Source organism: Lepisosteus platostomus, chromosome 6, assembly GCF_059453375.1.
Source record: "Lepisosteus platostomus isolate fLepPlt1 chromosome 6, fLepPlt1.hap1, whole genome shotgun sequence".
In the NCBI taxonomy this organism is placed as follows: Eukaryota; Metazoa; Chordata; class Actinopteri; order Semionotiformes; family Lepisosteidae; genus Lepisosteus; species Lepisosteus platostomus.
In genome coordinates this window covers 2,302,445-2,330,136 of record NC_142616.1, presented here as the reverse complement: position 1 = coordinate 2,330,136, position 27,692 = coordinate 2,302,445, and the positions used below count along the sequence as shown (strand labels likewise).

Below are 27,692 nucleotides of genomic sequence, written 5' to 3'. Positions count from 1 at the left end.
GACTTGACACCCCTACTCTTACCACAGTGTCGTGGTGCACAGCGAGGGGTGCCCCCTACTGGACGGCCAGCAGCAGTAACACCCCTGACCTTCACCCTCCTCCACTCGCACCCGAGCTGAAGACCCTGAGAAACCGGCTCACAGCCTGAGGAGGCCAGAGCCCATCTCTCTCCTCTGGTCCCAAGTGCCTTAATGACCCCAGTGTCTCTGGCCTGTTCCACACCCCCACCCCTCTGTGTGTAAAGACCAGCCCTGTGTCCTGACTTCCTGACACAGACACACACGCACACACGCACTGTGCTCAGGACAGACTCAGACTACACCACTGTAGAAAGTGTAAATGGAGTTGTTATTCGTATATGTCTGTATTTACATCGATCTGTACATCAGCTCCCTGTCCAGGGGTGGAGACATGGACAGAGTGTGGAGGACGAAAGCACAGAGCTTTGCTCTAGTTACAGTGAGCGTATTTACACAGAGCACATCACCTGGGAGCAGAGAGAGAGACAGGTACAGAGACAGTGAGCCTATTTACACAGAGCACATCACCTGGGAGCAGAGAGAGACAGGTACAGAGACAGTGAGCCTATTTACACAGAGCACATCACCTGGGAGCAGAGAGAGAGACAGGTACAGAGACAGACAGGCAGAGAGAGACAAGCAGGTACAGAGACAGGTATAGGGACAGACAGGCAGAGAGAGACAGGTATAGGGACAGACAGGCAGAGAGAGACAGTGTAACAGGCTCAGCGACAGACTGAAGCAGGCAGAGACAGACACAGAAAACCATCCTTGTGATTTAATGCACAGAGGTTACAGGAATGTGGACATCTTAATAATGATAATAATAATCACAATAATAATAATAATATTGATAACAATAACAGTGATCCTGTGGCATTCTCCTGTCCAGGCGTCACCAGCTGCTACTTCATCAGACTCGCCAACGAACACGAGTCAGCTAATTAACTCGCAGAGGAAAAAGAACCGTCTCACTCCTCTCTCACTCCTCTCTATCACCCCCCCACTCCTCCCTCTTGTCACCCCTGCTCACTCCTCCCTCTATCACCCCCCTCACTCCTCTCTATCACCCCACCTGTCTGTCTCCCTCTCCTCTGCCCCAGGACTGTCTGTCTCCCTCTCCTCTGTCCCAGGACTGTCTGTCTCTCCTCTGTCCCAGGACTGTCTGTCTGGTCTCTCTCTCCTCTGTCCCAGGACTGTCTGTCTCTCCTCTGTCCCAGGACAGTCTGTCTCTCTCTCCTCTGCCCCAGGACAGTCTGTCTCTCTCTCCTCTGCCCCAGGACAGTCTGTCTCCCTCTTCTCTGCCCCAGGACAGTCTGTCTCCCTCTTCTCTGTCCCAGGACGGTCTCTCTCTCCTCTGTCCCAGGACAGTCTGTCTCCCTCTCCTCTGTCCCAGGACTGTCGGTCTCTCCTCTGTCCCAGGACAGTCTGTCTCCCTCTCCTCTGTCCCAGGACAGTCTGTCTCCCTCTCCTCTGCCCCAGGACTGTCTGTCTCTCCTCTGCCCCAGGACTGTCTGTCTCTCCTCTGTCCCAGGACTGTCTGTCTCTCCTCTGTCCCAGGACAGTCCGTCTCCCTCTCCTCTGTCCCAGGACAGTCTGTCTCTCCTCTGTCCCAGGACAGTCTGTCTCCCTCTCCTCTGTCCCAGGACTGTCCGTCTCTCCTCTGTCCCAGGACTGTCTGTCTCTCTCTCCTCTGTCCCAGGACAGTCTGTCTCTCTCTCCTCTGTCCCAGGACAGTCTGTCTCCCTCTCCTCTGTCCCAGGACTGTCTGTCTGGTCTCTCTCTTCTCTGTCCCAGGAATATCTCTCTCTCCTCTGTCCCAGGACAGTCTGTCTCCCTCTCCTCTGTCCCAGGACAGTCTGTCTGGTCTCCCTCTCCTCTGTCCCAGGACAGTCTGTCTCTCTCTCCTCTGTCCCAGGACAGTCTGTCTCACTCTCCTCTGTCCCAGGACTGTCTGTCTGGTCTCTCTCTCCTCTGTCCCAGGACAGTCTGTCTCCCTCTTCTCTGTCCCAGGACGGTCTCTCTCTCCTCTGTCCCAGGACAGTCTGTCTGTCTCTCCTCTGTCCCAGGACAGTCTGTCTCCCTCTTCTCTGCCCCAGGACAGTCTGTCTCCCTCTTCTCTGCCCCAGGACAGTCTCTCTCTCTCTCCTCTGTCCCAGGACTGTTTCTCTCTCTCCTCTGTCCCAGGACAGTCTGTCTCCCTCTTCTCTGCCCCAGGACAGTCTGTCTCTCTCTCCTCTGTCCCAGGACTGTTTCTCTCTCTCCTCTGTCCCAGGACAGTCTGTCTCCCTCTCCTCTGCCCCAGGACAGTCTGTCTCTCCTCTGCCCCAGGACAGTCTGTCTGTCTCTCCTCTGTCCCAGGACAGTCTGTCTGTCTCAGGAGGGCGGGGTGGAGGAGTGGAACTGGTGGGCGGAGACTGCGTTTCCACGGTGACCGGACTGTTCCGTGCCCCGCCCCCGATGGCTGAAGCCACAATCTGATTGGAGAACAGCAACCAACTGGAGAGAGAGGAGTGAGAGAGGAGTGAGAGGGAGAGGAGTGAGAGGAGTGAGAGAGAGGAGTGAGATGGAGTGAGAGAGAGGAGTCAGGGAGAATGAGAGTGAGTGAGAGGTAGAGGAGTCAGAGGGAGAGGGGTGAGAGTGAGACAGGGAGAGGAGTGAGAGAGAGGAGTGAGATGGAGTGAGAGAGAGGAGTCAGGGAGAATGAGAGTGAGTGAGACGTAGAGGAGTCAGAGAGAGAGGGGTGAGAGTGAGACAGGGAGAGAGTGAGACAAAGTGAGAGAGGGAGAGGAGTGAGATGGAGTGAGAGAGAGAATGAGAGTGAGTGAGAGGTAGAGGAGTCAGAGGGAGGGGGGTGAGAGTGAGACAGGGAGAGAGTGAGACAGTGAGAGAGGGAGAGGAGTGAGATGGAGTGAGAAAGAGAATGAGAGTGAGTGAGAGGTAGAGGAGTCAGAGGGAGGGGGGTGAGAGTGAGACAGGGAGAGAGTGAGACAAAGTGAGAGAGGGAGAGGAGTGAGAGGGAGTGAGAGGGAGTGAGAGGGAGAGGTAGAGGGGGGCGGAGAGAGAGTGAGACACAGTGAGAGAGGGAGAGGAGTGAGAGGGAGTGAGAGGGAGTGAGAGGAGTGAGAGGGAGAGGTAGAGGGGGGCGGAGAGAGAGTGAGACAGTGAGAGAGGGGTGAGAGGGAGAGGTAGAGGAGACAGAGGGAGAGGGGGGCGGAGAGAGAGTGAGACAGTGAGAGAGGGGTGAGAGGGAGAGGAGTCAGAGGGAGAGGGGGCGGAGAGAGAGTGAGACAGTGAGAGAGGGGTGAGAGGGAGAGGTAGAGGAGACAGAGGGAGAGGGGGGCGGAGAGAGAGTGAGACAGTGAGAGAGGGGTGAGAGGGAGAGGAGTCAGAGGGAGAGGGGGCGGAGAGAGAGTGAGACAGTGAGAGAGGGGTGAGAGGGAGAGGTAGAGGAGACAGAGGGAGAGGGGGGCGGAGAGAGAGTGAGACAGTGAGAGAGGGGTGAGAGGGAGAGGAGTCAGAGGGAGAGGGGGGCGGAGAGAGAGTGAGACAGTGAGAGAAGGGTGAGAGGGAGAGGTAGGAGTCAGAGGGAGAGTGAGACGGCGAGAGAGTGAGACAGTGAGAGAGGGGTGAGAGGGAGAGGTAGAGGAGACAGAGGGAGAGGGGGCGGAGAGAGAGTGAGACACAGTGAGAGAGGGGCGAGAGGGAGAGGTAGAGGAGTCAGAGGGAGAGTGAGACGGCGAGAGAGTGAGACACAGTGAGAGAGGGGCGAGAGGGAGAGGTAGAGGAGTCAGAGGGAGAGTGAGACGGCGAGAGAGTGAGACAGTGAGAGAGGGGTGAGAGGGAGAGACCACCTGCCTCTGCTAACTGCGGCCGGCGCCGCCGGCCAGCGCCCCGGTCAGCGAGCTGGCCACGCTGGACACCAGGGGCGGGGCGGGGTGGGCGCCCGCGATGGCCGTGCTCACGCTGGCGAGGGCGCTGGCGAGGGCGGCGCTGTCCCCGAGGCCGGCGTTGGCGTGCACCTCCATGTGGCCCTGCAGCTGGGTGGCCGTCTTGCAGTGAACCCCACACAGCTGGCACAGCAGAACCCCCCCGGCGCCCCCCGCGCCCCCCGAGCCCCGCAGGGCGCCCAGCTCCCGCCAGTCCTGCCCATGATGCTTCTGGGCGTGAACCCGTAGGTATGCCAGCGTGGTGAAGCCTGGAGACACAGAGAGAGAGACAGACCTCAGAGCACAGGACACAGTGAGCCTGTCTCTCAATAATAATAATACAGTGTGTGATCTCCTGTCCCAGCCTGAGGAACAGACAGTGAGCCCGTCTCTCAATAATAATAATACAGTGTGTGATCTCCTGTCCCAGCCTGAGGAACAGACAGTGAGCCTGTCTCTCAATAATAATAATACAGTGTGTGATCTCCTGTCCCAGCCTGAGGAACAGACAGTGAGCCCGTCTCTCAATAATAATAATAATACAGTGTGTGATCTCCTGTCAGCCTGAGGAACAGACAGTGAGCCTGTCTCTCAATAATAATAATACAGTGTGTGATCTCCTGTCCCAGCCTGAGGAACAGTGAGCCTGTCTCTCAATAATAATAATACAGTGTGTGATCTCCTGTCCCAGCCTGAGGAACAGACAGTGAGCCTGTCTCTCAATAATAATAATACAGTGTGTGATCTCCTGTCCCAGCCTGAGGAACAGACAGTGAGCCTGTCTCTCAATAATAATAATACAGTGTGTGATCTCCTGTCCCAGCCTGAGGAACAGACAGTGAGCCTGTCTCTCAATAATAATAATACAGTGTGTGATCTCCTGTCAGCCTGAGGAACAGACAGTGAGCCTGTCTCTCAATAATAATAATACAGTGTGTGATCTCCTGTCCCAGCCTGAGGAACAGACAGTGAGCCTGTCTCTCAATAATAATAATACAGTGTGTGATCTCCTGTCCCAGCCTGAGGAACAGACAGTGAGCCCGTCTCTCAATAATAATAATACAGTGTGTGATCTCCTGTCCCAGCCTGAGGAACAGACAGTGAGCCTGTCTCTCAATAATAATAATACAGTGTGTGATCTCCTGTCCCAGCCTGAGGAACAGACAGTGAGCCTGTCTCTCTATAATAATAATACAGCGTGTGATCTCCTGTCCCAGCCTGAGGAACAGACAGTGAGCCTGTCTCTCAATAATAATAATACAGCGTGTGATCTCCTGTCCCAGCCTGAGGAACAGACAGTGAGCCCGTCTCTCAATAATAATAATACAGTGTGTGATCTCCTGTCCCAGCCTGAGGAACAGACAGTGAGCCCGTCTCTCAATAATAATAATACAGTGTGTGATCTCCTGTCCCAGCCTGAGGAACAGACAGTGAGCCCGTCTCTCAATAATAATAATACAGTGTGTGATCTCCTGTCCCAGCCTGAGGAACAGACAGTGAGCCTGTCTCTCAATAATAATAATACAGTGTGTGATCTCCTGTCCCAGCCTGAGGAACAGACAGTGAGCCTGTCTCTCAATAATAATAATACAGTGTGTGATCTCCTGTCAGCCTGAGGAACAGACAGTGAGCCCGTCTCTCAATAATAATAATACAGTGTGTGATCTCCTGTCCCAGCCTGAGGAACAGACAGTGAGCCTGTCTCTCAATAATAATAATACAGTGTGTGATCTCCTGTCCCAGCCTGAGGAACAGACAGTGAGCCCATCTCTCAATAATAATAATACAGTGTGTGATCTCCTGTCCCAGCCTGAGGAACAGACAGTGAGCCTGTCTCTCAATAATAATAATACAGTGTGTGATCTCCTGTCCCAGCCTGAGGAACAGACAGTGAGCCTGTCTCTCTATAATAATAATACAGCGTGTGATCTCCTGTCCCAGCCTGAGGAACAGACAGTGAGCCTGTCTCTCAATAATAATAATACAGCGTGTGATCTCCTGTCCCAGCCCGAGGAACAGACAGTGAGCCCGTCTCTCAATAATAATAATACAGTGTGTGATCTCCTGTCCCAGCCTGAGGAACAGACAGTGAGCCCGTCTCTCAATAATAATAATACAGTGTGTGATCTCCTGTCCCAGCCTGAGGAACAGACAGTGAGCCCGTCTCTCAATAATAATAATACAGTGTGTGATCTCCTGTCCCAGCCTGAGGAACAGACAGTGAGCCCGTCTCTCAATAATAATAATACAGTGTGTGATCTCCTGTCCCAGCCTGAGGAACAGACAGTGAGCCCGTCTCTCAATAATAATAATACAGTGTGTGATCTCCTGTCCCAGCCTGAGGAACAGACAGTGAGCCCGTCTCTCAATAATAATAATACAGTGTGTGATCTCCTGTCCCAGCCTGAGGAACAGACAGTGAGCCTGTATCTCAATAATAATAATACAGTGTGTGATCTCCTGTCCCAGCCTGAGGAACAGACAGTGAGCCCGTCTCTCAATAATAATAATACAGTGTATGATCTCCTGTCCCAGCCTGAGGAACAGACAGTGAGCCCGTCTCTCAATAATAATAATACAGTGTGTGATCTCCTGTCCCAGCCTGAGGAACAGACAGTGAGCCCGTCTCTCAATAATAATAATACAGTGTGTGATCTCCTGTCCCAGCCTGAGGAACAGACAGTGAGCCTGTCTCTCAATAATAATAATACAGTGTGTGATCTCCTGTCCCAGCCTGAGGAACAGACAGTGAGCCCGTCTCTCAATAATAATAATACAGTGTGTGATCTCCTGTCCCAGCCTGAGGAACAGACAGTGAGCCCGTCTCTCAATAATAATAATACAGTGTGTGATCTCCTGTCCCAGCCTGAGGAACAGACAGTGAGCCCGTCTCTCAATAATAATAATACAGTGTGTGATCTCCTGTCCCAGCCTGAGGAACAGACAGTGAGCCCGTCTCTCAATAATAATAATACAGTGTGTGATCTCCTGTCCCAGCCTGAGGAACAGACAGTGAGCCCGTCTCTCAATAATAATAATACAGTGTGTGATCTCCTGTCCCAGCCTGAGGAACAGACAGTGAGCCCGTCTCTCAATAATAATAATACAGTGTGTGATCTCCTGTCCCAGCCTGAGGAACAGACAGTGAGCCCGTCTCTCAATAATAATAATACAGTGTGTGAGCTCCTGTCCCAGCCTGAGGAACAGACAGTGAGCCCGTCTCTCAATAATAATAATACAGTGTGTGAGCTCCTGTCCCAGCCTGAGGAACAGACAGTGAGCCCGTCTCTCAATAATAATAATACAGTGTGTGATCTCCTGTCCCAGCCTGAGGGACAGACAGTGAGCCTGTCTCTCAATAATAATAATACAGTGTGTGATCTCCTGTCCCAGCCTGAGGAACAGACAGTGAGCCCGTCTCTCAATAATAATAATACAGTGTGTGATCTCCTGTCCCAGCCTGAGGAACAGTGAGCCTGTCTCTCAATAATAATAATACAGTGTGTGATCTCCTGTCAGCCTGAGGAACAGACAGTGAGCCTGTCTCTCAATAATAATAATACAGTGTGTGATCTCCTGTCCCAGCCTGAGGAACAGACAGTGAGCCTGTCTCTCAATAATAATAATACAGTGTGTGATCTCCTGTCCCAGCCTGAGGAACAGACAGTGAGCCCGTCTCTCAATAATAATAATACAGTGTGTGATCTCCTGTCCCAGCCTGAGGAACAGACAGTGAGCCTGTCTCTCAATAATAATAATACAGTGTGTGATCTCCTGTCCCAGCCTGAGGAACAGACAGTGAGCCTGTCTCTCTATAATAATAATACAGTGTGTGATCTCCTGTCCCAGCCTGAGGAACAGACAGTGAGCCTGTCTCTCAATAATAATAATACAGTGTGTGATCTCCTGTCCCAGCCTGAGGAACAGACAGTGAGCCCGTCTCTCAATAATAATAATACAGTGTGTGATCTCCTGTCCCAGCCTGAGGAACAGACAGTGAGCCCGTCTCTCAATAATAATAATACAGTGTGTGATCTCCTGTCCCAGCCTGAGGAACAGACAGTGAGCCCGTCTCTCAATAATAATAATACAGTGTGTGATCTCCTGTCCCAGCCTGAGGAACAGACAGTGAGCCCGTCTCTCAATAATAATAATACAGTGTGTGATCTCCTGTCCCAGCCTGAGGAACAGACAGTGAGCCCGTCTCTCAATAATAATAATACAGTGTGTGATCTCCTGTCCCAGCCTGAGGAACAGACAGTGAGCCCGTCTCTCAATAATAATAATACAGTGTGTGATCTCCTGTCCCAGCCTGAGGAACAGACAGTGAGCCCGTCTCTCAATAATAATAATACAGTGTGTGATCTCCTGTCCCAGCCTGAGGAACAGACAGTGAGCCTGTATCTCAATAATAATAATACAGTGTGTGATCTCCTGTCCCAGCCTGAGGAACAGACAGTGAGCCCGTCTCTCAATAATAATAATACAGTGTATGATCTCCTGTCCCAGCCTGAGGAACAGACAGTGAGCCTGTCTCTCAATAATAATAATACAGTGTGTGATCTCCTGTCCCAGCCTGAGGAACAGACAGTGAGCCCGTCTCTCAATAATAATAATACAGTGTATGATCTCCTGTCCCAGCCTGAGGAACAGACAGTGAGCCTGTCTCTCAATAATAATAATACAGTGTGTGATCTCCTGTCCCAGCCTGAGGAACAGACAGTGAGCCTTTCTCTCAATAATAATAATACAGTGTGTGATCTCCTGTCCCAGCCTGAGGAACAGACAGTGAGCCCGTCTCTCAATAATAATACAGTGTGTGATCTCCTGTCCCAGCCTGAGGAACAGACAGTGAGCCTGTCTCTCAATAATAATAATACAGTGTGTGATCTCCTGTCCCAGCCTGAGGAACAGACAGTGAGCCTGTCTCTCAATAATAATAATACAGTGTGTGATCTCCTGTCCCAGCCTGAGGAACAGACAGTGAGCCTGTCTCTCAATAATAATAATACAGTGTGTGATCTCCTGTCCCAGCCTGAGGAACAGACAGTGAGCCTGTCTCTCAATAATAATAATACAGTGTGTGATCTCCTGTCCCAGCCTGAGGAACAGACAGTGAGCCCGTCTCTCAATAATAATAATACAGTGTGTGATCTCCTGTCCCAGCCTGAGGAACAGACAGTGAGCCTGTCTCTCAATAATAATAATACAGTGTGTGATCTCCTGTCCCAGCCTGAGGAACAGACAGTGAGCCTGTCTCTCAATAATAATAATACAGTGTGTGATCTCCTGTCCCAGCCTGAGGAACAGACAGTGAGCCTGTCTCTCAATAATAATAATACAGTGTGTGATCTCCTGTCCCAGCCTGAGGAACAGTGAGCCTGTCTCTCAATAATAATAATACAGTGTGTGATCTCCTGTCCCAGCCTGAGGAACAGACAGTGAGCCTGTCTCTCAATAATAATAATACAGTGTGTGATCTCCTGTCCCAGCCTGAGGAACAGACAGTGAGCCTGTCTCTCAATAATAATAATACAGTGTGTGATCTCCTGTCCCAGCCTGAGGAACAGACAGTGAGCCTGTCTCTCAATAATAATAATACAGTGTGTGATCTCCTGTCCCAGCCTGAGGAACAGACAGTGAGCCCGTCTCAACACACGTGGTGCTGCGCCTGGTTGTGCACACGCATGTGGTAGCTGATGTAGGACAGGAGAGACAGGAGACAGAGAGAGACAGCAGACAGAGAGAGACAGCAGAGAGACGAGAGACAGCAGACGGCGAGAGACAGCAGAGACCGGGCCTGACGCACCGCGGCTGCAGAGCTCACACACGTGGTGCTGCGCCTGGTTGTGCACACGCATGTGGTCGCTGATGTAGGCGGCGGACAGCAGCTTGCCGCACACGTGACACGGCACCTTGTCCTCGTGGCGGATCATGTGGGCGCGCAGGCGGTCGCGCGTGGCGAAGGCCGACTCGCACGTCTGCGGAGAGAGAGAGAGAGACGGGCACACAGTGGGTGGCCATGATGGGGCCCAACACGCCCAGCGCCTGCGAGAGACGGCGAGATCGAGACCGGGAGGGGTACCTCACACTTGAAGGGTCTCTCAGTGGAGTGGACCTGTCGCACATGACTGTTGAGATGATCAGGCCTGAGAGAGAGAGAGAGGGGTTAATACAGACACACTGACTGACACTCCAGTACATTAACACTGCACTGAGAGAGAGAGGGGTTAATACAGACACACTGACTGGACACTCCAGTACATTAACACTGCACTGAGAGAGAGAGGGGTTAATACAGACACACTGACTGGACACTCCAGTACATTAACACTGCACTGAGAGAGAGAGGGTTAATACAGACACACTGACTGGACACTCCAGTACATTAACACTGCACTGAGAGAGAGAGGGGTTAATACAGACACACTGACTGGACACTCCAGTACATTAACACTGCACTGAGAGAGAGAGGGGTTCATACAGACACACTGACTGGACACTCCAGTACATTAACACTGCACTGAGAGAGAGAGGGGTTCATACAGACACACTGACTGGACACTCCAGTACATTAACACTGCACTGAGAGAGAGAGGGGTTAATACAGACACACTGACTGGACACTCCAGTACATTAACACTGCACTGAGAGAGAGAGAGGGGTTCATACACACACACTGACTGGACACTCCAGTACATTAACACTGCACTGAGAGAGAGAGGGGTTCATACAGACACACTGACTGGACACTCCAGTACATTAACACTGCACTGAGAGAGAGAGGGGTTCATACAGACACACTGACTGGACACTCCAGTACATTAACACTGCACTGAGAGAGAGAGGGGTTAATACAGACACACTGACTGGACACTCCAGTACATTAACACTGCACTGAGAGAGAGAGAGGGGTTAATACAGACACACTGACTGGACACTCCAGTACATGAACACTGCCCTGAGAGAGAGAGGGGTTCATACACACACACTGACTGGACACTCCAGTACATTAACACTGCACTGAGAGAGAGAGGGGTTCATACAGACACACTGACTGGACACTCCAGTACATTAACACTGCACTGAGAGAGAGAGGGGTTAATACAGACACACTGACTGGACACTCCAGTACATTAACACTGCACTGAGAGAGAGAGGGGTTAATACAGACACACTGACTGGACACTCCAGTACATTAACACTGCACTGAGAGAGAGAGAGGGGTTAATACAGACACACTGACTGGACACTCCAGTACATGAACACTGCCCTGAGAGAGAGAGGGGTTCATACACACACACTGACTGGACACTCCAGTACATTAACACTGCACTGAGAGAGAGAGGGGTTCATACAGACACACTGACTGGACACTCCAGTACATTAACACTGCACTGAGAGAGAGAGGGGTTAATACAGACACACTGACTGGACACTCCAGTACATTAACACTGCACTGAGAGAGAGAGAGGGGTTCATACACACACACTGACTGGACACTCCAGTACATTAACACTGCACTGAGAGAGAGAGGGGTTAATACACACACACTGACTGGACACTCCAGTACATTAACACTGCACTGAGAGAGAGAGGGGTTAATACAGACACACTGACTGGACACTCCAGTACATTAACACTGCACTGAGAGAGAGAGGGGTTAATACAGACACACTGACTGGACACTCCAGTACATTAACACTGCACTGAGAGAGAGAGAGAGGGGTTAATACAGACACACTGACTGGACACTCCAGTACATGAACACTGCACTGAGAGAGAGAGGGGTTAATACAGACACACTGACTGGACACTCCAGTACATTAACACTGCACTGAGAGAGAGAGGGGTTCATACAGACACACTGACTGGACACTCCAGTACATGAACACTGCCCTGAGAGAGAGAGGGGTCCACACTGTACTGACCGGGAGAAGCCCTTGGAGCAGTGTGGGCAGACGTAGGGCTTCTCCACCCCGCCCTGGTGCGAGCGCACGTGGTAGGCCATGCGGTCCTTGCGCTTGAAGCGCTGCTGGCACACAGGGCAGGAGAAGGGCTTCTCGTCCGAGTGCGAGAGCCGGTGGCGGTTCAGGTGGTACACGTCCCGAAACGCCTTCCCACACGCCTCGCACGCATGACTCCTGCGCACACGCCTGTCCCCCACACACGCCTCCTGGGAGAGGAGAGAGAGACAGGAGAGAGAGAGGGGAGACGGGAGAGAGAGAAGAGAGAGAGAGACAGGGAGACAGGAGAGAGAGAGGAGAGAGGGGAGGGGAGAGAGAGGGAGAGAGAGGGGAGGGGAGAGAGGGGAGACGGGAGAGAGAGGAGAGAGAGAGAGGAGAGAGGGGGGAGAGAGAGGGGAGAGAGACGGAGAGAGAGACGGGAGAGAGAGAGCGGGAGAGAGAGAGGAGAGAGAGGGAGAGAGAGGGGAGAGAGAGGGGAGAGAGAGGGGAGAGAGGAGAGAGATGGGGAGAGACGGGAGAGAGAGGGGAGAGAGGGGAGAGAGAGAGAGACGGGAGACGGAGAGAGAGGGAGAGAGAGAGGAGAGAGAGAGGGGAGACGGGAGAGAGAGAAGAGAGAGAGAGACAGGGAGACAGGAGAGAGAGAGGAGAGAGGGGGAGGGGAGAGAGAGGGAGGGGAGAGAGGGGAGACGGGAGAGAGAGGAGAGAGAGAGGGGAGAGAGGAGAGAGACGGGAGAGAGAGAGGGAGAGAGAGAGAGGAGAGAGGGAGAGAGAGAGGAGAGGAGAGAGGAGAGAGATGGGGAGAGACGGAGAGAGAGAGGAGAGAGAGGAGAGAGGAGAGAGATGGGGGAGAGAGAGAGACGGGGAGAGAGAGAGAGGAGAGAGAGAGAGGGAGAGAGGGGAGAGAGAGGGAGAGAGAGAGGGAGGAGAGAGAGGGAGAGAGAGAGAGAGAGAGAGAGGGAGAGAGGAGAGAAGAGGGGAGAGAGAGAGAGAGAGAGGGAGAGAGAGAGGAGAGAGGGAGAGAGAAGGAGAGAGAGGAGAGAGAGAGGAGAGAGGAGAGAGAGGGAGAGAGAGAGGGGAGAGAGAGAGAGGAGAGAGAGGAGAGAGAGAGAGAAGGGGAGAGAGAGGAGAGAGAGGGAGAGAGGGAGAGAGGACGGGAGAGAGAGGGGAGGAGAGAGAGGGGGAGAGAGAAGGGAGAGAGAGAGAGAGACGGAGAGAGAGAGGGAGAGAGAGAGGAGCAGGTTCATACACAAGCAGTATCTGGGTACGAAACACCCCGAGAGAAGTGCCCCCCCTCCTTCCCCCCGTCCCCCACTCCTCACCGACCTGCCCCGTCGCCCCGGGCAGCGGGTGAGTGGTGGTCGCCATGGCGATGGCGGTGCCGGCCGCGGCGGGGGTCCCTGCGGGCATCAGCAGGGGGGCCGCGCCGTCGCCGTTGCCGAGGGAGGGCGGCAGCAGGGCAGGAGGAGGAGGAGGAGGAGGAGGAGGAGGAGGAGGGGGGGCGGCGAGGCGGAGCAGCGACACCGGCGCCGGCCCGCCGGGCCCCCCGGGCCCCCCGGACCCCCCCGCGCCCCGCTCCGGGTCCCGCGGCTGGCGGCGCGCCCCCGTGTGGACAGACTGGTGGCGCCGCAGGTTGTAGCCGTTCTTGAACTGCTTGGAGCAGATGGAGCAGATGTGGAGCCCAGCGTGTCTGAGGGGCTTGACTGAGAGAGAGACAGGCAGGAGAGAGAGACGGGTCAGTCCTGACACTGCAGCCTGGGGGGCTTCACTCAGAGAGAGACAGGTCAGTACTGACACTGCAGCCTGGGGGGCTTCACTGAGAGAGAGACAGGTCAGTACTGACACTGCAGCCTGGGGGGCTTCACTGAGAGAGAGACAGGTCAGTACTGACACTGCAGCCTGGGGGGCTTCACTCAGAGAGAGAGAGAGACAGGTCAGTACTGACACTGCAGCCTGGGGGGCTTCACTGAGAGAGAGACAGGTCAGTACTGACACTGCAGTCTGGGGGGCTTCACTCAGAGAGAGAGAGAGAGAGACGGGTCAGTACTGACACTGCAGCCTGGGGGGCTTCACTCAGAGAGAGAGAGAGACAGGTCAGTACTGACACTGCAGCCTGGGGGGCTTCACTGAGAGAGAGACAGGTCAGTACTGACACTGCAGCCTGGGGGGCTTCACTGAGAGAGAGACAGGTCAGTACTGACACTGCAGCCTGGGGGGCTTCACTCAGAGAGACAGAGGTGCACTTCCTACTGCACTGTGACAGATACTCTGGGATTAGAGAAACATTCTTCCCCAAATTCAGAAATCTAATCCCAGAGTTCCCACACCTGCCAAAACCACAACAGGTCCCAATCCTACTGGGAGAGGGAGGAGGGAACTCAGTTGATCTGGCAGCCCAGTATGTGATCTCCTGTCACAGCCTGAGGAACAGTGAGTCCGTCTCCCAATAATGCTCCAGCCGCCTACAGTAGATGTCAATATTATATAATATGTCTTTGTTGTAAATGTCTGTAACATGTCTGTAGATTTTATTTTACTTCTATTTTTTGTTTTGTTCTATGTTAATTTTATTATTTTTATTTGCTTTGGCAACACTGATTGTACCTATCGGTCATGCTAATAAAGCACCTTGAATTGAATTGAGAGACAGGTCAGTACTGTCTCTGCCCTCTGAGGGACTTCACTGAGAGAGAGACAAGCAGGAGAGAGACAGACAGGTCAGTACTGTCTCTGAACTCTGAGGCAGGAGAGAGAGAGACAGAGAGACAGGTCGGCACCGGCCACGCCCCCCTCCCCCGGGCTCCTCCCACCTGGCTCAGGGTCCTCACTCAGGGCCGCTGTGTCCACCGTCGACGGGGGCGGAGCCATGTGCGCCGTGGGCGGGGTCTGTGGGGGCCCATCCAGACCTGGGAGGAGCTCGGAGTGCAGTGGCCCCGCCCCTTGCGTCTGGGTGGGCGTGGTCTGGGGAGGAGGGGGAGGGGACAGTGAGAAAGGGCTGGTGTAGCTGACCAGAGAGAGGCCACAGTCCAGCTGGAGGACCACACAGACACACACTCACACAGACACACACAGTGAGAAAGACACACACACCGAGACCACACACTGACACAGACACACACCTCATACAGAGACCACACACTCACACACACACCTCACAGAGATTACACACTCAGACCCCACTTCACACCTCATACACAGATCACACACCCACACCCCCCTCACACAGAGACCACACACTCACACAGACACACACACCTCACAGAGATGACTCTTAGACCCCACCTCAGACCTCATACACAGATCACACACTCACACCTCACAGAGAGAGACCACTCACCCCTCACACAGAGACCACACACTCACCCCTCACACAGAGACCACACACTCACCCCTCACACAGAGAGACCACACACTCACCCCTCACACAGAGACCACACACTCACCCCTCACACAGAGACCACACACTCACCCCTCACACAGAGAGACCACACTCACCCCTCACACAGAGAGACCACACACTCACCCCTCACACAGAGAGACCACACTCACCCCTCACACAGAGACCACACACTCACCCCTCACACAGAGAGACCACACACTCACCCCTCACACAGAGAGACCACACTCACCCCTCACACAGAGAGACCACACTCACCCCTCACACAGAGAGACCACACACTCACCCCTCACACAGAGACCACACACTCACCCCTCACACAGAGAGACCACACTCACCCCTCACACACAGAGACCACACTCACCCCTCACACAGAGAGACCACACTCACCCCTCACACACAGAGACCACACTCACCCCTCACACAGAGAGACCACACTCACCCCTCACACAGAGACCACACACTCACCCCTCACACAGAGACCACATTCACCCCTCACACACAGAGAGACCACACTCACCCCTCACACAGAGAGACCACACACTCACCCCTCACACAGAGAGACCACACACTCACCCCTCACACAGAGAGACCACACTCACCCCTCACACAGAGAGACCACACTCACCCCTCACACAGAGAGACCACACACTCACCCCTCACACAGAGAGACCACACTCACCCCTCACACAGAGACCACACACTCACCCCTCACACAGAGAGACCACACACTCACCCCTCACACAGAGAGACCACACTCACCCCTCACACAGAGAGACCACACTCACCCCTCACACAGAGACCACACACTCACCCCTCACACAGAGAGACCACACTCACCCCTCACACAGAGAGACCACACACTCACCCCTCACACAGAGACCACACACTCACCCCTCACACAGAGAGACCACACTCACCCCTCACACACAGAGACCACACTCACCCCTCACACAGAGAGACCACACTCACCCCTCACACAGAGACCACACTCACCCCTCACACAGAGACCACACACTCACCCCTCACACAGAGAGACCACACACTCACCCCTCACACAGAGAGACCACACTCACCCCTCACACAGAGAGACCACACACTCACCCCTCACACAGAGACCACACACTCACCCCTCACACAGAGAGACCACACTCACCCCTCACACAGAGAGACCACACTCACCCCTCACACAGAGAGACCACACACTCACCCCTCACACAGAGAGACCACACACTCACCCCTCACACAGAGACCACACACTCACCCCTCACACAGAGACCACACTCACCCCTCACACAGAGACCACACACTCACCCCTCACACAGAGACCACACACTCACCCCTCAGACAGAGAGACCACACACTCACCCCTCACACAGAGACCACACTCACCCCTCACACAGAGAGACCACACTCACCCCTCAGACAGAGACCACACTCACCCCTCACACAGAGAGACCACACACTCACCCCTCACACAGAGACCACACACTCACCCCTCACACAGAGAGACCACACTCACCCCTCACACAGAGAGACCACACACTCACCCCTCACACAGAGAGACCACACTCACCCCTCACACAGAGACCACACACTCACCCCTCACACAGAGAGACCACACTCACCCCTCACACAGAGAGACCACACTCACCCCTCACACAGAGAGACCACACTCACCCCTCACACAGAGAGACCACACACTCACCCCTCACACAGAGACCACACTCACCCCTCACACAGAGAGACCACACTCACCCCTCACACAGAGAGACCACACATTCACCCCTCACACAGAGAGACCACACTCACCCCTCACACAGAGAGACCACACTCACCCCTCACACAGAGAGACCACACACTCACCCCTCACACAGAGACCACACACTCACCCCACACAGAGAGACCACACACTCACCCCTCACACAGAGAGACCACACACTCACCCCTCACACAGAGAGACCACACTCACCCCTCACACAGAGACCACACACTCACCCCTCTCACAGAGAGACCACACACTCACCCCTCACACAGAGAGACCACACACTCACCCCTCACACAGAGACCACACACTCACCCCACACAGAGAGACCACACACTCACCCCTCACACAGAGAGACCACACACTCACCCCTCACACAGAGAGACCACACTCACCCCTCACACAGAGACCACACACTCACCCCTCTCACAGAGAGACCACACACTCACCCCTCACACAGAGAGACCACACACTCACCCCTCACAGAGACCACACTCACCCCTCACACAGAGAGACCACACTCACCCCTCACAGAGAGACCACACTCACCCCTCACACAGAGAGACCACACTCACCCCTCACACAGAGAGACCACACTCACCCCTCACACAGAGACCACACACTCACCCCTCACAGAGACCACACACTCACCCCTCACACAGAGAGACCACACACTCACCCCTCACACAGAGAGACCACACTCACCCCTCACACAGAGAGACCACACTCACCCCTCACACAGAGACCACACACTCACCCCTCACACAGAGAGACCACACACTCACCCCTCACACAGAGAGACCACACACTCACCCCTCACACAGAGAGACCACACTCACCCCTCACACAGAGAGACCACACTCACCCCTCACACAGAGAGACCACACTCACCCCTCACACAGAGAGACCACACTCACCCCTCACACAGAGACCACACACTCACCCCTCACAGAGACCACACACTCACCCCTCACACAGAGAGACCACACTCACCCCTCACACAGAGACCACACACTCACCCCTCACACAGAGAGACCACACACTCACCCCTCACACAGAGACCACACACTCACCCCTCACACACAGAGACCACACACTCACCCCTCACACAGAGACCACACACTCACCCCTCACACAGAGACCACACACTCACCCCTCACACAGAGAGACCACACACTCACCCCTCACACAGAGAGACCACACTCACCCCTCACACACAGAGACCACACACTCACCCCTCACACAGAGAGACCACACTCACCCCTCACACACAGAGACCACACTCACCCCTCACACAGAGACCACACACTCACCCCTCACACAGAGAGACCACACTCACCCCTCACACAGAGAGACCACACTCACCCCTCACACAGAGACCACACTCACCCCTCACACAGAGAGACCACACTCACCCCTCACACAGAGAGACCACACACTCACCCCTCACACAGAGACCACACTCACCCCTCACACAGAGAGACCACACACTCACCCCTCACACAGAGAGACCACACTCACCCCTCACACACAGAGAGACCACACTCACACCTCACAGAGAGACCACACTCACCCCTCACACAGAGAGACCACACACTCACCCCTCACACAGAGACCACACACTCACCCCTCACACAGAGAGACCACACTCACCCCTCACACAGAGAGACCACACTCACCCCTCACACAGAGAGACCACACTCACCCCTCACACAGAGAGACCACACTCACCCCTCACACAGAGAGACCACACACTCACCCCTCACACAGAGAGACCACACACTCACCCCTCACACAGAGAGACCACACACTCACCCCTCACACAGAGAGACCACACTCACCCCTCACACAGAGAGACCACACTCACCCCTCACACAGAGAGACCACACACTCACCCCTCACACAGAGAGACCACACACTCACCCCTCACACAGAGAGACCACACTCACCCCTCACACAGAGAGACCACACACTCACCCCTCACACAGAGACCACACACTCACCCCTCACACAGAGAGACCACACACTCACCCCTCACACAGAGAGACCACACACTCACCCCTCACACAGAGAGACCACACTCACCCCTCACACACAGAGAGACCACACTCACACCTCACACAGAGAGACCACACACTCACACCTCACACAGAGAGACCACACACTCACCCCTCACACAGAGAGACCACACTCACCCCTCACACAGAGAGACCACACTCACCCCTCACACAGAGAGACCACACTCACCCCTCACACAGAGAGACCACACACTCACCCCTCACACAGAGAGACCACACACTCACCCCTCACACAGAGAGACCACACACTCACCCCTCACACAGAGAGACCACACTCACCCCTCACACAGAGAGACCACACTCACCCCTCACACACAGAGAGACCACACTCACACCTCACAGAGAGACCACACTCACACCTCACAGAGAGACCACACTCACCCCTCACACAGAGACCACACACTCACCCCTCACACAGAGAGACCACACACTCACCCCTCACACAGAGAGACCACACTCACCCCTCACACAGAGAGACCACACTCACCCCTCACACAGAGAGACCACACTCACCCCTCACACAGAGAGACCACACACTCACCCCTCACACAGAGAGACCACACACTCACCCCTCACACAGAGAGACCACACTCACCCCTCACACAGAGAGACCACACTCACCCCTCACACAGAGAGACCACACTCACCCCTCACACAGAGAGACCACACACTCACCCCTCACACAGAGAGACCACACTCACCCCTCACACAGAGACCACACTCACCCCTCACACAGAGAGACCACACACTCACCCCTCACACAGAGAGACCACACACTCACCCCTCACACAGAGAGACCACACTCACCCCTCACACAGAGAGACCACACTCACCCCTCACACAGAGACCACACACTCACCCCTCACACAGAGAGACCACACTCACCCCTCACACAGAGAGACCACACACTCACCCCTCACACAGAGAGACCACACTCACCCCTCACACAGAGAGACCACACACTCACCCCTCACACAGAGAGACCACACTCACCCCTCACACAGAGAGACCACACACTCACCCCTCACACAGAGAGACCACACTCACCCCTCACACAGAGAGACCACACACTCACCCCTCACACAGAGAGACCACACACTCACCCCTCACACAGAGACCACACACTCACCCCTCACACAGAGAGACCACACTCACCCCTCACACAGAGAGACCACACACTCACCCCTCACACAGAGACCACACACTCACCCCTCACACAGAGAGACCACACTCACCCCTCACACAGAGAGACCACACACTCACCCCTCACACAGAGACCACACACTCACCCCTCACACAGAGAGACCACACTCACCCCTCACACAGAGAGACCACACACTCACCCCTCACACAGAGAGACCACACACTCACCCCTCACACAGAGAGACCACACACTCACCCCTCACACAGAGAGACCACACTCACCCCTCACACACAGAGAGACCACACTCACACCTCACAGAGAGACCACACTCACCCCTCACACAGAGACCACACACTCACCCCTCACACAGAGAGACCACACTCACCCCTCACACAGAGAGACCACACACTCACCCCTCACACAGAGACCACACTCACCCCTCACACAGAGAGACCACACACTCACCCCTCACACACAGAGAGACCACACTCACACCTCACACAGAGACCACACACTCACCCCTCACACAGAGAGACCACACTCACCCCTCACACAGAGAGACCACACACTCACCCCTCACACAGAGAGACCACACTCACCCCTCACACAGAGACCACACTCACACCTTAGAGATCACACAATCACATCCTCCTCACAGAGATTACACACTCACACACCACCCTCACATAGAAATCAGTCACACACCCCCAACACAGAGATCACACACTCACACCCCCCTCACACCTCAGAGATCTCTCACACACACTCACACCCCCTCACACCTCACACAGAGATCACACACTCACACCTCAGAGATCTCTCACACTCACACCCCCCTCACACCTCACAACCCCTCACACCTCATACAGAGATCTCTCTCACACACAGAGATCTCTCACACACACTCACACCCCCTCACACCTCACAGAGATAACACACTCACACCTCAGAGATCTCTCACACTCACAGCCCCCTCACACCTCACAACCCCTCACACCTCATACAGAGATCTCTCTCACACACAGAGATCTCTCACACACACTCACACCTCACAGAGATAACACACTCACACCCCCCTCACACCTCAGAGATCTCTCACACTCACACCCCCCTCACACAGAGATCACACACTCACACCCCCTCACACCTCAGAGACCACACACTCACACACACCCTCACACCTCATACAGAGATCTCTCACACACAGAGAGCTCTCACACACACTCACACCCCCCTCACACCTCACACAGAGATCACACCCCCCTCACACCTCACAACCCCTCACACCTCATACAGAGATCTCTCTCACACACAGAGATCTCTCACACACACTCACACCCCCTCACACCTCACAGAGATAACACACTCACACCCCCCTCACACCTCAGAGATCTCTCACACTCACACCCCCCTCACACAGAGATCACACACTCACACCCCCTCACACCTCAGAGACCACACACTCACACACACCCTCACACCTCATACAGAGATCTCTCACACACAGAGATCTCTCACACACACTCACACACCCCTCACACCTCACACAGAGATCACACCCTCACACCCCCCTCACACCTCAGAGATCACACTCACAACCCCTCACTCCTCATACAGAGATCTCTCACACACACTCACAGCCCCCTCACACCTCACATAGAGATCACACACTCACACCTCAGAGATCTCTCACACTCACACCCCCCTCACACCTCACATAGAGATCACACACTCACAACCCCTCACACCTCATAGAGAGATCTCTCTCACACAGAGATCTCTCACACACACACTCACACCCCCTCACACCTCACACAGAGATCATACACTCACACCCCCCTCACACCTCAGAGATCTCTCACACTCACACCCCCCTCACACCTCATACAGAGATCTCTCTCACACACAGAGATCTCTCACACACACTCACACCCCCTCACACCTCACAGAGATCACACACTCACACACACACCCTCACACCTCCTACAGAGATCTCTCTCACAGAGATCTCTCTCACCCCCTCACACCTCACACAGAAACCACCCTCACACACCCCCCTCACACCTCAGATTTCTCACACACACTCACAACCCCTCACACCTCACACAGAGATCTCTCACACACACACTCACACCCCCCTCACAGAGACCACACTCACACCCCCCTCACACCTCAGACACCACACACTCACACACACACACTCACACCTCATACAGAGATCTCTCTCACACACTCACACCCCCCTCACACCTCAGACACCACAAACTCACACACACACCCTCACACCTCATACAGAGATCTCTCTCACACACTCACACCCCCCTCACACCTCAGACACCACACACTCACACACACACCCTCACACCTCATACAGAGATCTCTCTCACACACTCACACCCCCCTCACACAGAGACCACACACTCACACCCCCCTCACACCTCATAGATTTCTCACACACACTCACATAGAGATCACACACTCACAACCCCTCACACCTCAGAGATCTCTCACACACACTCACACACAGAGATTTCTCACACACACTCACACCCCACAGAGATCTCTCTCACACACACTCACACCCCCCTCACACCTCAGAGATCTCTCACTCACAGAGATCTCTCACACACACTCACACCCCCCTCACACCTCATACAGAGACCACACACTCACACCCCCTCACACCTCACACAGAGATCACACACTCACACCCCCCCTCACACACAGAGATCTCTCACACACACTCACACCCCCTCACACCTCACACAGAGATCACACACTCACACCCCCCCTCACACACAGAGATCTCTCACACACACTCACACCCCCTCACACCTCACACAGAGATCACACACTCACACCCCCCTCACACCTCAGAGATCTCTCACTCACACACACCCCCCTCACACCTCACATAGAGATCACACACTCACAACCCCTCACACCTCATAGAGAGATCTCTCTCACACAGAGATCTCTCACACACACACTCACACCCCCTCACACCTCACACAGAGATCATACACTCACACCCCCCTCACACCTCAGAGATCTCTCACACTCACACCCCCCTCACACCTCATACAGAGATCTCTCTCACACACAGAGATCTCTCACACACACTCACACCCCCTCACACCTCACAGAGATCACACACTCACACACACACCCTCACACCTCCTACAGAGATCTCTCTCACAGAGATCTCTCTCACCCCCTCACACCTCACACAGAGACCACCCTCACACACCCCCCTCACACCTCAGAGATTTCTCACACACACTCACAACCCCTCACACCTCACACAGAGATCTCTCACACACACACTCACACCCCCCTCACAGAGACCACACTCACACCCCCCTCACACCTCAGACACCACACACTCACACCTCATACAGAGATCTCTCTCACACACTCACACCCCCCTCACACCTCAGACACCACAAACTCACACACACACCCTCACACCTCATACAGAGATCTCTCTCACACACTCACACCCCCCTCACACCTCAGACACCACACTCACACACACACCCTCACACCTCATACAGAGATCTCTCTCACACACTCACACCCCCCTCACACAGAGACCACACACTCACACCCCCCTCACACCTCAGAGATTTCTCACACACACTCACAACCCCTCACACCTCAGAGATCTCTCACACACACTCACACACAGAGATTTCTCACACACACTCACACCCCCCTCACACCTCACAGAGATCTCTCTCACACACACTCACACCCCCCTCACACCTCAGAGATCTCTCACTCACAGAGATCTCTCACACACACTCACACCCCCCTCACACCTCATACAGAGACCACACACTCACACCCCCTCACACCTCACACAGAGATCACACACTCACACCCCCCCTCACACACAGAGATCTCTCACACACACTCACACACACTCACACCTCACACAGAGATCACACACTCACACCCCCCCTCACACACAGAGATCTCTCACACACACTCACACACACTCACACCCCCTCACACCTCACACAGAGATCACACACTCACACCCCCCTCACACCTCAGAGATCTCTCACTCACACACACCCCCCTCACACCTCACATAGAGATCTCTCACACACACCCTCACACAGAGACCACACTCACACCCCCCTCACACCTCAGATACCACACACTCACACACACCCTCACACCTCATAGAGATCTCTCACACACACTCACACACAGAGATTTCTCACACACACTCACACCCCCCTCACACCTCAGAGATCTCTCTCACACACTCACACCCCCCTCACACCTCAGAGATCTCTCACTCACAGAGATCTCTAACACACACTCACACCCCCCTCACACAGAGACCACACTCACACCCCCTTCACACCTCAGACACCACACACTCACACACCCCTCACACCTCATACAGAGATCTCTCTCACATACACCCTCACACCTCAGAGATCTCTCACACTCACACCCCCCTCACACCTCACACAGAGATCACACACTCACACCCCTCACACCTCAGAGATCACACTCACACCCCCCTCACACCTCACACCTCACAGAGATCTCTCTCACACACACACCTCACACAGAGATCTCTCACACACAGAGATCTCTCACACACACTCACACCCCCCTCACACAGAGATCTCTCACTCACAGAGATCTCTCACACACACCCCCTCACACCTCAGACACCACACACTCACACCCTCACACCTCATACAGAGATCTCTCTCACACACACTCACACCTCAGAGATCTCTCACACACACTCACACCTCACACAGAGATCTCACACTCACACCCCCCTCACACAGAGATCACACACTCACACCCCCCTCACACACAGAGATCTCTCACACACACTCACACCCCCCTCACACAGAGATCACACACTCACACCCCCCCTCACACACAGAGATCTCTCACACACACTCACACCCCCCTCACACAGAGATCTCTCTAACACACAGAGATCTCTAACACAAACACACACCCCCTCACACCTCAGAGATCACACACTCTCACCCCCCTCACACCTCATACAGAGATCTCTCACACACACTCACACCCCCCTCACACCTCACACAGAGATCACACACTCACAGCCCCCTCACACAGAGATCACACACTCACACCCCCCTCACACACAGAGATCTCTCACACACACTCACACCCCCCTCACACCTCATACAGAGATCTCTCTAACACACAGAGATCTCTCACACAAAAACACACCCCCTCACACCTCACAGAGATCACACACTCACACACCCCTCACACCTCAGAGATCTCTCACACTCACCCCCCTCACACCTCATACAGAGATCTCTCACACACACTCACACCCCCCTCACACCTCACACAGAGATCACACACTCACACCCCCCTCACACCTCAGACACCACACACTCACACCCCCTCACACCTCATACAGAGATCTCTCTAACACACAGAGATCTCTCACACAAAAACACACCCCCTCACACCTCACAGAGATCACACACTCACACACCCCTCACACCTCAGAGATCTCTCACACTCACCCCCCTCACACCTCATACAGAGATCTCTCACACACACTCACACCCCCCTCACACCTCACACAGAGACCACACACTCACACCACCCTCACACAGAGATCACACACTCACACCTCAGAGATCTCTCACACTCACACCCCCCTCACACCTCACAACCCCTCACACCTCATACAGAGATCTCTCTCACACACAGAGATCTCTCACACACACTCACACCCTCCTCACACCTCAGAGATCTCTCACACTCACACCCCCTCACACCTCAGACACCAAACACTCACACCTCATACAGAGATCTCTCACACACACTCATACCCCCCTCACACCTCACACAGAGATCACACACTCACACCCCTCACACCTCAGAGATCACACTCACACCCCCCTCACACCTCATACAGAGATCTCTCACACACACCCTCACACCTCAGAGATCTCACACTCACACCCCCCTCACACCTCATACAGAGATCTCTCACACACACCCTCACACCTCACACAGAGATCTCTCACACACACCCTCACACTCACACACAGAGATCTCTCACACACACCCTCACACCACACACAGAGATCTCTCACACACACCCTCACACCACACACAGAGATCTCCCATACACACCCTCACACCACACACAGAGATCTCCCACACACACCCTCACACCACACACAGAGATCTCTCACACACACCCTCACACAGAGATCTCTCACACACACCCTCACACTCACACACAGATCTCTCACACACACCCTCACACCACACACAGAGATCTCTCACACACACCCTCACACCACACACAGAGATCTCTCACACACACCCTCACACCACACACAGAGATCTCCGACACACATAGAGAAGTCATACTGGGGTTCTGATATTCCTCACCTGAAAGAGGAAACTACTCCAGGCAGCGTCCATTCCGAATAATAATAATAATAATAATAATAATAATAATAATAATAATAATAATAACAATAAGAAGAATAATTATTATTATAACTGCGTGAGGCTCCACTCAGGAGTTACTCATTAGTTGGGTCAAGACTCGGGGCGAGTGTGCTGGTGGACCGGACCGGACCGGACCGGGGGTCGGTGCTGGGGGTCTGGGGGGGGGTCAGGCCCGGCTCAGTGAGCCCCCGAACTCTCGAGCCGGTCGGGTCCGGGTCCGGCAGCCGGCCCGACTCCCCGGGACCGTCCGGGACCGTCCTGGGAGAGCCGCCGGGCTGAGCCGGGCTGAGCCGTGCGGGGCTGCGGGGCGCCGGCGAACCGAACCGAGCCGAAGCGAGCCGGGCCGGGCCGGCGAGGCCCACATGCGCCGCCCTGACCGCGCCGGCTGCTGGCTGCTGTCCGCGTCACTGGTGCCGCTGGGGTTATTATCGCCCGTGTTGTTGTTGTTATTATTATGATTATTATTATTCTTGCTGTTGCTGCCGCTGTCGCTGTGCCCGGAGGCGCCAGGGGCTCGCTCGCTCGCTCGGGCCCGCCGGGAGAGTCCAAGCCGCGGTGTCGCGTCCCGTCGCCCGCCCGCCCGCGTCACAGCGCTCCCGGCCGGCCGCCGGCCGCTCCCCCGCCTCGGACGGCGACGCCGAAGGATGCCATCTTTTTTTTTTTCTTCCTTCCTCCCTCCCTCTCTCTCGCTCGCTCTCTCTCTCTCTCGCTCTCTTTCTCTCCGTTTTTTTCCCTGTTCTTTCCTTTTCCGTCGCCCTGCCCGCTCGGTCGCGCTGGCTGGCTGCCTTAAAGGGGACGTCTCCCCCTCCGCCCTCCGCACCGCCACCTTGAGAGAGCGGCGTCTGCGCCGACAGAAAAGACAGAGCAGCCCCGCCCCTCCTCCTTCCTTCGTCCCG

General features: G+C 54.5%; 1 protein-coding gene and 1 long non-coding RNA gene across 6 annotated transcripts in view; one reads left to right on the top strand and one right to left on the bottom strand.

Moving 5' to 3' along the window:
- The window catches only part of LOC148659584 (uncharacterized), a 117,978-nt gene that overhangs the window by 69,548 nt on the left and 20,738 nt on the right, over positions 1 to 27,692 (top strand). The window lies entirely within an intron of this gene.
- LOC148659586 (myc-associated zinc finger protein-like) lies at positions 331 to 27,692 on the bottom strand. Of its 5 annotated transcripts, none has more exons than XR_015939296.1 (9): positions 26,734 to 27,692; positions 14,725 to 14,875; positions 13,241 to 13,617; positions 11,882 to 12,126; positions 10,036 to 10,099; positions 9,760 to 9,931; positions 3,880 to 4,219; positions 609 to 2,520; positions 331 to 549 (listed from the first exon to the last, which is right to left on the bottom strand). XR_015939296.1 is itself a non-coding variant. In XM_088633814.1 (8 exons), the coding sequence occupies exons 1-7, from the start codon at positions 26,764 to 26,766 to the stop codon at positions 3,885 to 3,887; spliced, it is 1,377 nt and encodes a 458-aa protein (XP_088489940.1). In that variant the 5' UTR covers positions 26,767 to 27,692; the 3' UTR covers positions 331 to 2,520; positions 3,880 to 3,884. The 5 variants fall into 5 exon arrangements, 1 of the variants encoding a protein (XP_088489940.1); XR_015939297.1 differs by having other exon boundaries at positions 331 to 1,227; positions 1,365 to 2,520; XR_015939298.1 differs by having other exon boundaries at positions 331 to 1,166; positions 1,365 to 2,520.

What these genes read in the sequence shown, in the direction of transcription:
- LOC148659586 (XM_088633814.1), bottom strand. Translation starts at nt 26,766, where the DNA reads ATGGACGCTGCCTGGAGTAGTTTCCTCTTTCAG. An exon ending in GGAGTAGTTTCCTCTTTCAG is followed by an intron (nt 14,876 to 26,733) that starts GTGAGGAATATC and finishes CCTCCTCCCCAG; the next exon opens with ACCACGCCCACCCAGACGCA. An exon ending in GAGTGAGGACCCTGAGCCAG is followed by an intron (nt 13,618 to 14,724) that starts GTGGGAGGAGCC and finishes TCTCTCTCTCAG; the next exon opens with TCAAGCCCCTCAGACACGCT.